General features: G+C 42.1%; 1 protein-coding gene across 3 annotated transcripts in view; it reads left to right on the top strand.

Annotated features, from left to right (window-relative positions):
- The window catches only part of LOC126920359 (neuroligin-4, X-linked), a 261080-nt gene that overhangs the window by 204712 nt on the left and 41252 nt on the right, over positions 1 to 15116 (top strand). For all 3 annotated transcript variants that reach the window (XM_050730589.1, XM_050730590.1, XM_050730591.1), the window contains exon 10: positions 9806 to 9933. In XM_050730589.1, the coding sequence (XP_050586546.1) occupies positions 9806 to 9933 (128 nt within the window). The remainder of the gene's footprint in view (positions 1 to 9805; positions 9934 to 15116) is intronic.

The following is a 15116-nucleotide window of genomic DNA, read 5'->3' on the forward strand; positions in this document are numbered from 1 at the left end:
TCTCCATTCTTCGAAGGTCAGGAAGATCGAATGCTTTAATACAGGTCTCACCCTACGCTGTTTTCGGGAGCGCAGGGCGAAGGGCATTAAGGACAGTTTCGAGGGGTCGTTGTCACGTATGTCTGTATTATACTGTGTTTGCCAGCGGATTACGAGAGTAAAGTACGCCAGTGCCGCGACACTGTTTGCGATTGCCACGTTCGCGGTTATTGGGCCGCCGTAACGTTTAGTCCGCGCGATTATGCTAAATTATTGTTTACAGGCACCGTATCCTATACGTCTATTTACCATGGACTAGCCGCTGGCCGGTCGTTAATGCCGTGCCAGCTGGTCATGCGCGATTCTCACCGAGACGAAAAGCAAATTGCCACGAAATTATCGCAGTTTGATGATTTAGGAGGCAATATGGTAGAAATTGACGAGTTTAGACTTTGTTGTGAGGCAATTTGTGAAAAATAAAGAAAAAGAAAAGAAAGAAAGTGAAAAATAAGAGAAAGAACATTACAGAAGTAATAGCTGCCAAATAGTAGTTGCAAAATTATTCTCTTGTTTTTCCTCGGTTGTAAACTCGACAAATCTGGTTTACAAGATTTTTATAAGATATACTGTAAGTACTGATACTACCTCAACCTAGCAAAGAGTCGCGACTAGAGAGAAGATTATTGGCGAAACTTGGAAGCGTGGAATACTCAGCGGTGATACCAGTTTCCAGAAAAGTTTTCCGCATCAGTTTATATCATTTTCTTGGCTCTCCGGAAGCAGCATCGTAAAGTAAAACTAGCTAGAGCAAAACAGATACTAGCAGAGGAGTGTGAAGAAGAGTCGAAACGTGACGAAAAAAGTGGAGGAGAAGTGCAGAGATTTTAACAAGAGGAAGGAACTTCATCGAGGAAAGGAAATAAGCATATAAACTTAAGAAAGAATATAGGGTTACAGTCTGGAGCCAGGGAATTGTTGCTTAATGCAATGCTATGTTAGTGATCATGTAAAAAATGCTGGATGGGAACAAAGTGGACGATGAAGCATAGAATCGAAGAATATATCAAAAGTGCTATTACGCGTAATGATTTACTCGTGACTTGCTACGAAGTATTCAAATAGAGCCAATTTACCGGACTTAAAAGTTCAGTCAGATTGCATAAACTATTGGGTCAAATCTTCAATCGCGAGCATCGGAGAGCATAATTTCTTCACAGCTTTGTGCCTGAGTCCTTTACACGGAGCACCAAATGTTCTTTGGGAATTCCGCAAACCCCTCTCTACCGTAGCTTGCAACAGGTAAGTCGGCGGTTAGATGGGTCTTCCTCTCTTGCGGTATGCATAATGGATGGATGGATCGAGGGGTGGCACAGGGCGGTACAGAGAAAGCGAATCAATAGATGCTACGAGGTTACCGCGCGAGCGACGAAGAGAAGCTGAGATCGGCTCGTAGAAAAAGGAAGGGAACGACGAGATCTCGATAATTCCAGTGGATAAAGAAATTCCTTGCAGGGCGGGCAATATGTCATGAATTTGCTACCAATGATGTAAAATGTCAAAAATCGAAAAGAATTTTTTAAAAGATTCCTAGAAGTACAGAGATCGTTTGGATAAGATACATATAACAGATATATTGAGAAAATGGATAGAGCGCTCTTCTTTTTCAGTCGTATAATTCCGAATTCGACCTATCGCCAACATTAGATGCCATTATATCGTAAGTTAATTGACAATTGACCGAACATTGTGAAAACGAGCACGTGATTTCGTGCAACGAATTCGGCACCGGTGGCACGACACACGCCAGATGGCTCGATCGTAACATGCGACTTATTACGTGCTCCACGTCCATTAGCTGTGTCGTTTAAATTGCAAATAACGCTCCAATAAGAGACAACAAAGTTTTACCGTGTCGTGCTATCGGCAACTTTGCTCGAATCTAAATGTTACTAATTACGCGAAGCGAAACATTTAACGATGACTAGCCAATAGCTACCCCTTCAAGGTTTACATGCGCGTGACAAAGGGGTAATTACGCCGTGTACCTAGTTAACAAGGCTTTCCGTTAAGAATCGCAACAGTCACTGATTGCTACGGATATCGCAAAACCCTTGCAACCATCCGATATCGTGAAAACTTTGGTGAATATATACGAAATGAAATGTAATCGGTACCTAAAAAACAGAAGAATTTGAAGTTTTATAGAAATTTAATTGACTCAATCACGATAACCCATGCCGGAATATCATTCGCTAAATTTACCGAACAATTTTACGCGTATCGTTTCAGTGACGTTCAATAGCAACCGGAATTCGATTAATTCTGCGTTCTATCGGCTTGTGAGTGTACGATTTAGAACTGCAAAAGCTCCATGGTTAATGGGCACGATATTATTTCGATGTCCATTGAGCACGTCGTTCGATTACTATCAGTGACGTTTTTCTGTTCATAGATGTCGCAAGATTGCTAAACGCTTCTGCAAAGTTTGAAATTTCACGCGTACAACAGTAGCCGGGAATTCCGCATCGATGGCGCGCAAATGAATGGGTTAATTCAATAATAAATCAGCGGGTCCGGTTGTTCAGCGACGCGTGAATTCCATTATTAACCCTAGCAAACGCGCAAGTGCGATCATTGCTGTAACATTAACAGGCTATAAAATACTATAAGTACCACGGTGCGTTACCTTTTAAATTAAACAGAGTTTCCGGAATCCTACTATAGAAAAACATGCAAATTTTATGGGACATTTTCTTCGGAACGATGTAGAGCTGGTCGAGACAATTTTACCGCGTGCACGAAACCGTTGATAGCAATTTACGGGGCACACAGATCCAGGTAGCGCGTAATTGAGCTTCGTACCGCCCGCTGTTGCGTTATCATTCTCTAAACGCATTTCGTAAACGGAAACCGAGCAGATTTTGTGACCACGTTTCGCGTTATGAAACTGACGATGTGACGACCGCATTAGCGACACCACTCCGTTCTGGAATTCCGCCCTTTACCTTTTCACCTGGGAATCATTAGCGTTTCCTCGACTGATTTCGTATTACGCGTTCGCTGTTGAATTAATTTCCTCGGTGTCGGAAATCGTTCGATTGCGATATTTCCTGTAATTTTATTTGTAGAGCATTTTTTTTAGGAATAACCTTCGATATAAAACAAGACAAATATATCTTCGCTACTTTCGTGTACTAAATTCGAACCGCCTATCAGGCAATTTATTAAAACTATTTTTGTAACGGAAATATTCATTCAGGTCTCCGACGTAGAATCAATATCTGTTTAATTAAATTGCCGGCACACGTCGGCCAACATTCGTTTTGTAAAGCGACGGCGTTGCCGCGAGAAAAGGGTCGGCCCTCTTTCTTAGAGCAGCGTGTCGCTGTCCGTGGGGGTGGACGGGGGCAATGCATCAGCGGTTAATGAGCAAACTTTAATATTCTCCCGGACTAAAACTCGACCCGCCACCACCTATCTTCCAACGACCACGAAGCAACCCTTCGTAGGTTGAAACACAGGGAATGGGAAAGAGAGTTGGGAACGCGATCGTACGACTACCATAATTATTGTGAGCCCGGCAAACGAAGAAAGAAATGAAGGTGGGTTGTTAAAGCCACCTGGAGGGGGTCACAGTCTTCTTTTCCGTGTCAAAGTCTAGCGTTTTCATTAATCTGGCGAAGGTCTAATTAACGTGGATTCCATATACTAAAAACCTTGAAAGTGTCTTCAATTCCCTTGCGGGATTAATAAAGAAAAGTGGACCTTCTTAGATCAGCGCAAACTTTGGTCAGAGTTTCTTTGTGACACGACAATTTTGACTCTAAACTTGGAAGATCTGTAGAACAGATTATCATTAGCATGTATTATATGCCTGGGATTCTCTCCTGTGCAAAAATCAAGTTGTACGCAGAAGGAAGAGAATCATAAAATAAAAGAAAACGGGAAAAACTTAGAAGAGTTAGAAACCAAAGAAATAATGAAGTAACCTGAGTCATAGAGAAGGATATCGCTCGTTCCAAAACTCTGTGAAACCAGCGATTTTAACAGCGCTGAGGTCGCCATGGAACAATGAAGATCGAAAAATGGTCGAAAGGAGAATATTCCAGCATGTTTCGTTTGCAATGGCTGGTACAATTTCAAGATGCATGCGTGAAACGGGTTAGCCTAGGAAGGGATGGAACTGTCCCCATCCGATGTTCGTGGCATCGTAAAGCGGGTGTTAAGCCCGAATATGAAGCTTTTTCGCCAGTATCAGCAGGAAATTCTGCAGTGCGGCGGCCAAGAATGTGCTAACGACACGCTGGGAAAGAGAAGGCGAAATTGAGGGGGAGGCAAACCGTCGTAGCAAGTTATAACGTTGATTTAGTGCTTGTAATTACGACAGAATGCATAGCTTTCCAGCGACAGAAATGCCGGACTTTCGACATTTTTTCTTCGTGCACGCAGCTTTACTTGCTCCGCGATCTGTCAACAAAATTTCAGACAATCGATCTATTTTTTCCACTGTCAAGTCGTATTCGTTGTCTCCTTCGCGCCATTGAATAACAAATAGTTTCTACCTTGGCGGAAAACGGAAGTGATTGAAAAAGGAAATAGAAGAAGTGGCCCGTTGAATGAAATCGCAGCACAGTGGACTGGGATTACCGGTGGAAAATCGTTCGTTACCGGAATCGATGGTGTGCGATCAATCGCGAAGCAATTTTAATCAAAATAATTCGCTCGTTGGACGAGATGGTCCTGTAGCCGCGGCATTTCACACTTCCGGTAGATGAAAAGACAAGCTTCCTGGAATTCTGTCACGATCCGTACTGTACATTTGGGAAATGAAACTTTGTCCGTTCGATGTCATTAATTCGCGGATAATAGAGAGCGGTTCATACGATGAAATTTATCTGTGATTAAATGTGCTTGGATTTGCTTGCTCATTCACCTGGTGGCGAATCAACGATTTGCTTCTAGAGGAAATGAAAAGCGCTTTTACGATAGTGCGACAGCGATGATCATGAATGTTGATTATTATGAGTAACGTTGAAACAATGACGTTGGATACAGGTTACTTTGTATAATATAAAATTAAAGAAGACTATATACGTTCTATCTCACATAAACAATAAATGGATTCTAAAGGGAATTTGCACTTAGGATAAACGAAATAGATCAATGCACGATCAAACGATCACAGGTCATTTTTATTCTTCCTAGTAGGAGCCGATTTAAAATTGTTTACAAATCTCTACATGGATCGTGATCTAGCATGTTGGTAAAGTCACCAAATCTCATTTGTACTAGATTAGAACAAACTACATTTAATATCCGATCTAGACTTCCATTAACGCCTCTTCGTGTGAATTTGATCGCGAAGCTGAAGAAGTGCGAACGTTGAAACAAGCTTGTCACGTCTAACCGAATCCCGTCAGCTTACGAGGAACAAGCTGACAGCCACACACCTACGAAGTTACAATCAACATGAAAAAAGTCTTGAGGAGAGGTGTCGGCTGACTGGAATCGCTTGCCAACTTTCCTACGGCTGCCTATTCACTCACCGCCGGGCCAATCTTGAAGCCATCACAGCTTCGAATCCTTTGGATCATCGCCAAATCGGCTACTGAACTTGCCAGATTTCGTTTTGTACAACGATTCAATGATATTCAGATTAATAATAATAATAATAGAATAAAGGTCTTCTAGACAGTATAATTAACGGCATGAAAATTAAGCATATCGAGAAGTTGCTAATTTCTTAATTTACTTCATGCGAAAAGAACGATGTTTAGACAAAAACTTATAGATATCCATGGTTTAATTTCATAAGCCGCAACCTTGCCATTCTTCGAGCTGAAATCTTAAATTTCCCCTTATCGGTATATCCGTGAACTTCGACTTTTTGTTCATCGCAAGTTCTGCACTTCGTTAACGTTTACATTAACTCACCGCAAAGTTATAACTGAACCGCCATTTCTGGTAGAGTTCTTGTCTCGGGAGTAGCATTTTTTTGTTCTGGCTGTGCGAAAAGTTTGTGGCGGTAGTCAGGAGGCGAGCGTCCGCTCGGTTGAAACGGATAAAAGTGCGCTTTAAACAGCGAACGAAAACGAGGAAAAGAAAACGGGAACGGCTTTCCACGTGCCGTGCTTACCTCGAATTCTCATTCAGTTTGTTACACTGCTGCGACAGAATACGTTGAAAAATAGTCGACGAAAGAATTCAAGGACCTTTTTGCACTTCGAAGTCACACATATTTTCGACTAAAGTCCGTAATAAATGTTAAACGTGGAAACGCGTTTGTAACTGTTTAGCTTAGGTTCAATCTGTTACTGTTTTTCGCGCCATTCTTCTTTCGACAAGAACAATGTACTTTATATACGTGTAGCGTGTGGTATATTCGTTGTCTGATGATACACTAACTCATCCTACGATATACCGATGCTATCTTACATTTACTCTACCGTAGAGACACTCCCACTTTGCTTCATTACCTTTGAAGCTGACTACGTTACGTTTGTCTAATAATGAACAGCTGCACACTGTCTTATCTGTCTGAATTCGCTATCGGAGTGATCACAGAGATTCGACACGATACATTGAAACAGAGACTGAAATGTTGGGTCTTACCATCGCGTAGTATTGATCCTTGATGCATGGAATCGATCAACTCCGACATGTAAAATCACGAAAGGGGGAAACAGGAAATCACGTTGAACATCTCTTTGGCGAACCATACCGCGGAATTTGGATCACAGCTTTTGGATTGTGCAGCATTTCCATTTAATCGTTACTCCCGCACGATTACGTGATCTATTCATTCGGTTATCCGTTTGCCTGTCTCTATCTGTCAGATACACTGCACGCAGATTGTTGCACTGGATGCTTACGAAGTCGTGAACAGAAAGGAAGGACACATATAGTATAAGCGCAATTTCACTCGAGCATTCGCGAACAGCTTCTGAAACTCGAGGATGCCTCCATTGTATTCGTCTAAGAGCTTAGGCGTAAAGTAGCGCTTTGTATTCACATTTCGTGATAATTTACGGTAATTTAATTGCGGCTAGAAAACAACAACACTACTGTTGAAATTTTCATCTGAGTATTGTCTGAACATAGACAGATTCTCTCTACCTTATTGCCTCAATCTACTTCAAACAAGTTCCCTGTTGCACCTATAGACAGTTTGTTCTAATTACTATGTTCGACGAGGATGTTCGTGATCGAAAGGTCCTTTTTGATAAGCATTGTACCGTCGAGGAAATTAATACGATGACGCCTGCACCTCCTTCTCGATCCCAGCACGATACGCGCCTCTTTAAGCACTTGATCCACTAAATCCGAATTCGTGACTATACATTGGCCTGTTGGAACTTCTGTTCAAGATACTTCAGCTGAAAACGGGTCAGGGACTTGGTGCTTTAAACGCAAGTAGCACAATTGGGGCGTCCGAGAATTACCATTTACCTCTTTAATTACAGAATTAAAGCAGATGGGAGATTCTTTCTCTGCCAGATCCAGAGGGACCTTTACACGCCTCCAGCTTTACTTTTTCTCCTTTAAATTCGTTAAAATTCACCGTGATCCTAAATGAGGTCTGCAAACAAAGGACTACCTAATATTTTGGGATCTTTCCTAAATGTTTTACGAGCGATGAAGCTGATCCAGCGGCGTTCAGAGACATCCGAGGCAACTCGAACAGAGTTCTTGACCGATATATTTTACATTCCTGATCATTCTGTGCGCGATTCTCCCGTTAGCACGGGAACCCACGAGACCAATTTCCGCGATTATACGCCAAACAGGAAAATATTTTGCCGCCTGGGAGAGCGATTCATCAAACCGCTTCAAAATCAAGCGTCACGAAATTTAACATTTATCCCCTGCCCAGCTATAAATCTCGCGGAATCGTCCGGCCGAATAATACGCAGCCACAGTTCCCCATTATCGCCGCGGAATACTCGGATCGATGGTTTTTTGAAGCGGCATAGCGCGTCATAGAATTCGGTCAATTGGTTCCGTCGATTAAATTCCGCTTCACCAAAAGTTCGACCACCTCGATGCGGGATCCAATTTTTTTTCTAGCGCTGCTATTCGTTACCGGATAACCGCACGGTTTTCTTTGAAAAATTACGTTCGACGAAAAAGGGGATGATTTTTCATCGTTGATGGGACCAGTCAGCTTTCCCTATCGGTCGTATTGTTTCCAACGATTTGAGAGCTTTGTGAATTTTGTGGATCGTTTTTCACACAACGTTTTCGATGTTTACCATTTTTCCCGAGTTTTCGGTGTTCGGAAGCTGTCTTAAAGCGAGGTTTTCATATGTCTTGTCGGAAAAAATCGAATTCTCGCTGGCAAACTGAAGCTCTCGCCGCATGTTTTCTCGCTCGTAAAAAGAGCATGTTTGTTCTCCATCGGTTGACACCGAGATCTGCCTCCCTAGAGGCAGAAAAGGTCGCGAGACACGAGCAGCTATCTGTTTCGTGCACCTACGTCGCTTTCAGCTTTCGAATCACTTTAGTGGCATCCGTGTGACATTGCCGAATAAAAATCTCTCCTGCAAACTAACATTTTTTACAATCATCTTCTAATTATTTTTTATTTTAATGTTCTTGCAACATCCTTTTTTTATATTTTCAGTATCCTATCGCAACACTTTTAGCTAGTTTTAACAATATCGCGCAATCCGACATAATTTCTCATAGTTTCTGACTTCAAAAACCACTAATCTTATATCAAAGGAAAAAATCTAGTCGACCTTCGGTATCTCGATTCGATTCCCATGAAAAATTCAAGTGTCGTCAAAGGATGCAGAAGCGCGTGTACTGTTCCTGTAAACAACGGCTTGATTGCGTATTACCTGCAGAAAACAGGATAAAGTAACCACGTAATTGAACCGATGTCGCAGTACGGGACAACGACCCCTCTCTTGTATGCACGGAACCACGGACAAGCAAAGTTCTCGATAGTGAATTATGCCTTGATCGTGTCCCGAATCCTGGTAAGCGAATCGCCGACCACATTCTGAATTCCGTGGCCGTGTTCTTCCAGGCTGTCCGTGGCCGGACTGGAAACGCGCGAACAAAGCGCACGTCGCGGCTCGCGGCTTAATTCACTTTCGATTCGCTACTTGTTGCGTTAATTCGTCGATGCCTGCGGATTGGACGCGCCTCCTTCGAAGCCATTCATTTCCCGGAAAGGTTAACGAGTATCGACAACCGGAGACTGCGCTTCGATTAGTTTGGTCATCATCGCGTAACGTGACAAGCATGCTATTTGAGACAAACCATACAGCTTAGGAAGCTTCGATCTGTCTTTGCTAGTATGATAAAGAGACATCGATAGAAAGTGTATTATTCAATCTATTCACTGGTATTGGCACAAACACGTTGCTTCGAGTCAATTATCTAAATAATATCGTCGATATAAACGTTGCATTTTGATCTCTGTCCGTTTCTACAAGATGACGTAGGAAAATGAAACAAAACGCTGTATAGAATCATTATTACTTAAAGCAAAGACACTTACGCCGAATAAATGGACATATGCTGAAAATAGCGTAGCTGTATTAAAAAGCGGATACTTTGAAGGTTGAACATTCCACTGCTGGAAGACATTCTAGATTTATGTAAGATTCCATTTGTCAAATAGATCACTCGAAATTTACGTAAATGAATTGTGAGGAATAGTAATAGGACACGTAGAGAATATCTTTCGAATACGAAGAGAAAGCAGAGTGAAATACGACTGAACAGCAGTCGGTGGAACTGCGATCGGGCTATTCGAACAAGTCTCCATGTGCATACGTACGTATCTAAACAACGATTTACGCTTTCCTTGCAGGAACCCGAACGTGATCGATCACCACAGTCGAAACGATACGCTTCTGCTCGCCAGCCGGGAGAAAAGCCGTTTTCGTAGCTTGACGTGGGATCAATACGATCCAGTGCACCAGAAATACTTGGAGATCGGTAAGTCACTGAACACCTGAAGTCCTCAAATCACTCAAGTCACTGAGATCCTGTTACGCGAATTTTACGACGTTTGCATTTTTCTTTTGACCATCTAATTAGAGGGTAGCTTCATCGGTGCTCTACGGCACTTTCGCTATATGATTTCATTTAGAAGACCAGTAATACGTGGCTCATGAATCATGTGCGAGCCGAATTAACGTGAAATCAAGGGGTTAGCCGCCAGAGGCATGTTTCCATCGCAGTGGAAAAATGAAGTGCCCCCTGTGGAAACGGGGTTCGTGGCTCGCCTGTCCAGCTTGGAAAGAGCCGAGAGGGAAAAGACGTTTCGCGAGATCGTTTTTATTTTCAGCGGCTCTCGAGCACACGGCAGATGACGTGAAAGGAACCCTTTGACCTGGAAAAGAATTTGCGGCCTTTTTCCCCGCCGTTTCTTTCCTCTTTCACTCTTTCATCCATTCCCTCCCCGTTTACGCTTTCCTCCTCCCTCTCTCTCTCTCTCTCTCTCTCTCTCTCTCTCTCTCTCTCTCTCTCTCTCTCTCTCTCTTTCTCCACCGATCTTTTTATCTTTTTTTCCCCTACTCCACGCGCCGCGTTTTTTGCCTCGTAACGTAAAGATGAACGCCAGCATAATTCCATTAGCATTTCAAGGCAATGTGAAAGCACTAATTAAGCTAATTAGGAGTGTTTCATGGCAGCGATTCGCTTGATACAACGAGCATCACGGTTCAAAAGGAACGCACGCGGATGTGTAGCGAATTGAAACAAAAATGATATTCCGACAGGTGTAGTTGAAACGAGAAATAAACTCTCTCTCTGTAAATAACTGACCACGAACATTCGTTTAATGAAATCATTAGAGCGATGCATTCACCCGGTGAAATAGCGAAAATTCGTTATCAAAGGGATGAAACTGCCACAACACGTGTACAAGGTTGGAAAGGAAGAGCCTTTTTCAGTGGATGAAGATTCGCTCAGCCACGATCGTCCTTCCGTGAACGAATTCCCTAGCTTTCCACGTTTTCCAGGAACATCTTTTCACGGAATTCCGCGTCTACGTGACATGATAGAGTTGATAAAAAAAAGAGAAACGTATCTATATTCGTCGTATTGGATTCTTATTGTATTCCTCATGAACGAACACCTTCATACGCTCTTCCAAAACTATTGATGGGAATTCGAGAGGCAAGAAGAAGGGCACAGTAGTTCTTATAGCCATGAATTTTTCTGTTTACACGTGGAAGACATTAGTCAAAGGAAATTGAACGTTTCGCTTGATTTATCGAGAAAGATTGCCTCGTTCTCGGAGCGAATTTTGTCACTGACAATGAGAACGATCTAAGAGATCCGAAAAGAAAATTGAAAAGATCCTTCGAAATTAGTATCGTGGTCGTCGGATGTGATTAAACCGTGCATTATTCAGGTCGAGATTAATATTAGTCCTGACCGATTCGCATATCCTGCCAGTAATAACGGCTTGATGTAATCATCCTCGGTACTGTATCGAGGCCGGACGACCACGGTGAAATATTGAGCTGTCAAGTGTGTGCCAGCGGTGTATGATACTTGAGCGCGGTAGAAACTCGGCGAACGTATCAGACGATCGTTTCATTAATGAGTGATCAATAGTTGGACCAGCGTAATCGTACCGACTGTTGCTTAACCGCAGCGCCGGCCATCGGCTTCGATACCCTATCACGTATAATTTATTATTATCGTTAACCCCCGTCATTTGAAATTCATTAGGCGCTAATTAACCAGGCTCCCGCTATTAACGATATTATCAAAATTTCGAGACTCGTCAACGAGTGCGACGAGCCCGAACTTTATTATCACCCGGCTATGCATCGTTCATAGATCCTTGATCATATCCAGCCACTTTACGCGTTCGGCTGCGGTTTAAACTAACTGGAAACTATCTTTCGTAAACCTTGTCATTTTACATAGAGAGGTATATGGTATATATCCGTGAAAAATGAAGATTATTGGCGAGAAACTTTAATTAGTTTAGACATCTCTAACAAACCAAGTTTCAAATAAATAAGAGCAAACAGTTTCGATACTCGAAAGGGAATAAAAGAGAAATTCTAAGAAAGTTGACGTATAAGGTGCGGTGGCGCGCGTCAGTGTAAAAAGAGCGACTTCTCGAGTAGATCAACCGAGGGACCATTCTTCGTGTATCACGCTAAAAAGAGAATAGAATCTTTTCGATCAGCGACACGGGCGGCGAAACAGATCACCGGTGCGGTAGTTCCCGAACGATTCACTGGCTGCTCGGTATCGGCTAAAGAATCGGTGGGCGCGGCAGGGACATAGGTAGGAGTCAGCGAGACACGGCGGGACACGGTTGCAGTTACCATTTCTCAGGGAGTAGTGAAAAATCACTGTGAAGCAATAGTCCACATTCCGTAGCTGTTCCCACGATCCTTGTAGAGCGCGATCCGTGAAAAATGTGCCGTGAAAATGGACCGGAAAGGGAGGACCATTAATTTTTTTTCCTTTGTCTTTCTTATCTGGCCGAATGAGCTCGGTTTGGATCTCAAGTCACTGGCCTCTTCGTTACCAGCCAACCAGGGAAGAAACAACCCTCTTCTCGGTCCAGAGAAACCACATCTCTGTAGGTAACTTTGTTTTCCTACAGATACAAGCTAATTAATTTAGTTCCATAAAGGGGATGACGAAATTGTTTAAGAATCGTGAAACGTTGTGTCGAATGAGCCTGTTTAGTTACAGCAGTTTAAGAAGGGTAGAAACATTCCTCCGTTTGGAATTGATGTCACGATTAATTTTCACGCGAATGAGAAGCTTTAACCGGTACGCTCCTTGATGTGTATGTCTGACGTGTAATATGTATTAATCGATACTCTTTCGCTATATTAACACAAATACAAACGAAGCAGAGTAAGCTTTCTTAATCCCGGGACTTAATTAACTCACCGAGAAATTGACCAAAGTACTAAACGTTATCGTACTCTTTCCTTCTCAGAGAAAAATTTTGATTAAAAACATCTCAAATGTAGAACGTTTTTGAAAATCGTCGATTACGTTTTTATCGATACTTAAAAGCGTTCCTATCGATAATTGAATCCAGCCAGCAACTTTGTACAAAGCAGTAACCTGTATAAATCTTCGTTCCACGTGACCAACCCTTATCTTCGATACAAACATATCCCGTTTCGCCATCGATTAAGGTACCAACAGTAGCCCCGTCGCTCGCACACACCCAGAATCAACCGCAGGACTAAAACAACATTCGGTCGCTATAATTTACTTGTAGTACACGTCCCACCCGTTTTCCATCCTCTGCATCCACCGCACGTAAGCAAACTCCCTTAAGCATTGGCGATGCGAATTTCCAAGAACTCGCGATTTCGTACACGTCTTCTTCGGTCAAATATGAATAAAGAAATATCTTCAAAAGGCAAGTGCCAAGAGAGAAACGCCAAAATGGTACATTAATTTAGCTTTGCACGTATAATCATTTTAAAGTAACTCTTTCGTTCTTCTTCTACGGATACTATTTACGGTTTATCTTCTATTATCTATAAATGTTTAAAACGTTTCTCGAAAGTATACGATAGATCATTGTACGTTGATGCAACTAAACTTTCCGAAGATTCCGGTCTACGATAAGATCTAAACCACTTCTAGCCGTTCGAACAGTTTGTCAGGCGATGTCGTTCCGCATTCGGGACCGCATGCATCTAACCGTGTCCGAACACAAACACGTTGTTTCGAAATCGCAGTTACCGGTCTCTCAACGGGGGTGTCGTGCACGCGATCGCGTAATGGGGGTGTCGTGTGCCGCAGCTGCAAGGCAACGCCGCCCAAACTCGCCTGTTTGCAAACTACACGCCAACACATTTGCTGCATCTGTACAATCCGCCGCATTGTTGTTGTAGTCTTCCTCGTTTGAAGCGTCTTCTCATGGTAAGTTGCGAAGAAGATACAGAGGAAAAAAGAGAAATAGAAAATGGAGGTCTGGCAAAGATATCCGAAGTTGAAACTTTCTTACCGTTTAAAGGATCTGCTTTAAAGGAAGCTTCGCGCAAAGTGAAAATAATTCCTGGTGATGCGCAGAGTGCATAATAGTTTACTAAAAATTCTATTTTTTAACGATAAAAGTAAACTAGTTGAAATACAGATACGTAATGTGTAATATTAAAATATTGGTTGCAAAATACTGGAAATTAAAACAAATTTATGCGCAAGTGAAAAGAATATAAACTGTAATAGATAATGTGGGCAAACACGATATGCATAGTTCGACTGAATCGCCCCTCTTTCTGCTCTTCTTCTTCCACAGCTCAACTTGAACCTATAGATCAAAAAATGCTGATTTTCTCCATGGAACGTATTCCCTTCCTCCAATACCCTTCCTCGATGATATATCGATAAATAATATTTTGGGAATTATAGCAGTTTATGGAGCAAAGTTATATCAGACAGGGAAATAAAGTTGATGAGAACTATTCATATTTTCGCTTCAGCATATGGGGGAAAGTTTCGATTGAAGAGCATGAGAGTATATCAACAAACCATTTGAAGATGAAATTACTTGAGTATGGGGGAGGATTAAAAGAGGTAGAGGAAAACGACGGCAGCATAGAATATGCATTAGACGTTTATAGGATATTTCACGAAAGAAATAGCAAAGGACTAGCAGGAACGTTGCATATGTAAACATCCCCTTGGTATTTTCTCGTGAAACATTCAGGCGCTTAAAATGGATTTAAAATTTCCACTGCTTGGTTGCAAAAGTATCGAGAAAAATAATTCACCTACGATGAAGCAGCTACAAATCGATCAGCGTGTGCACCTTTCGCGAATGTTATACATCAGGCTCGAATAAATCATCTTATCGTCGATGCTATGAACCCGACGTGCGCTTGAATAATATGATAGATATATGAAATGAAAGAGAATTCGCGTTTGACACGTTTCGATAGTGATACACGAATGATTGACACTCTTTGATTGAATGCGTGAAAACTATCTATGGTTGTAAAGTTTTATAATCTGTTATTTATTATTTTAAAATCAGCGAATATGCGTGAATATACAGCACTGGATACGCGTTATGAAACTTTGTATCGCTCTATGGCTTAAAAATTCCGCCATTCGAAACTGTTATAGTCCGAGAAGTCGTGAGACGCGTCGTCGTGGAATTTTGCAAATTTAGC

The sequence above is a fragment of the Bombus affinis genome, chromosome 9, assembly GCF_024516045.1.
Source record: "Bombus affinis isolate iyBomAffi1 chromosome 9, iyBomAffi1.2, whole genome shotgun sequence".
Taxonomy (NCBI): domain Eukaryota; kingdom Metazoa; phylum Arthropoda; class Insecta; order Hymenoptera; family Apidae; genus Bombus; species Bombus affinis.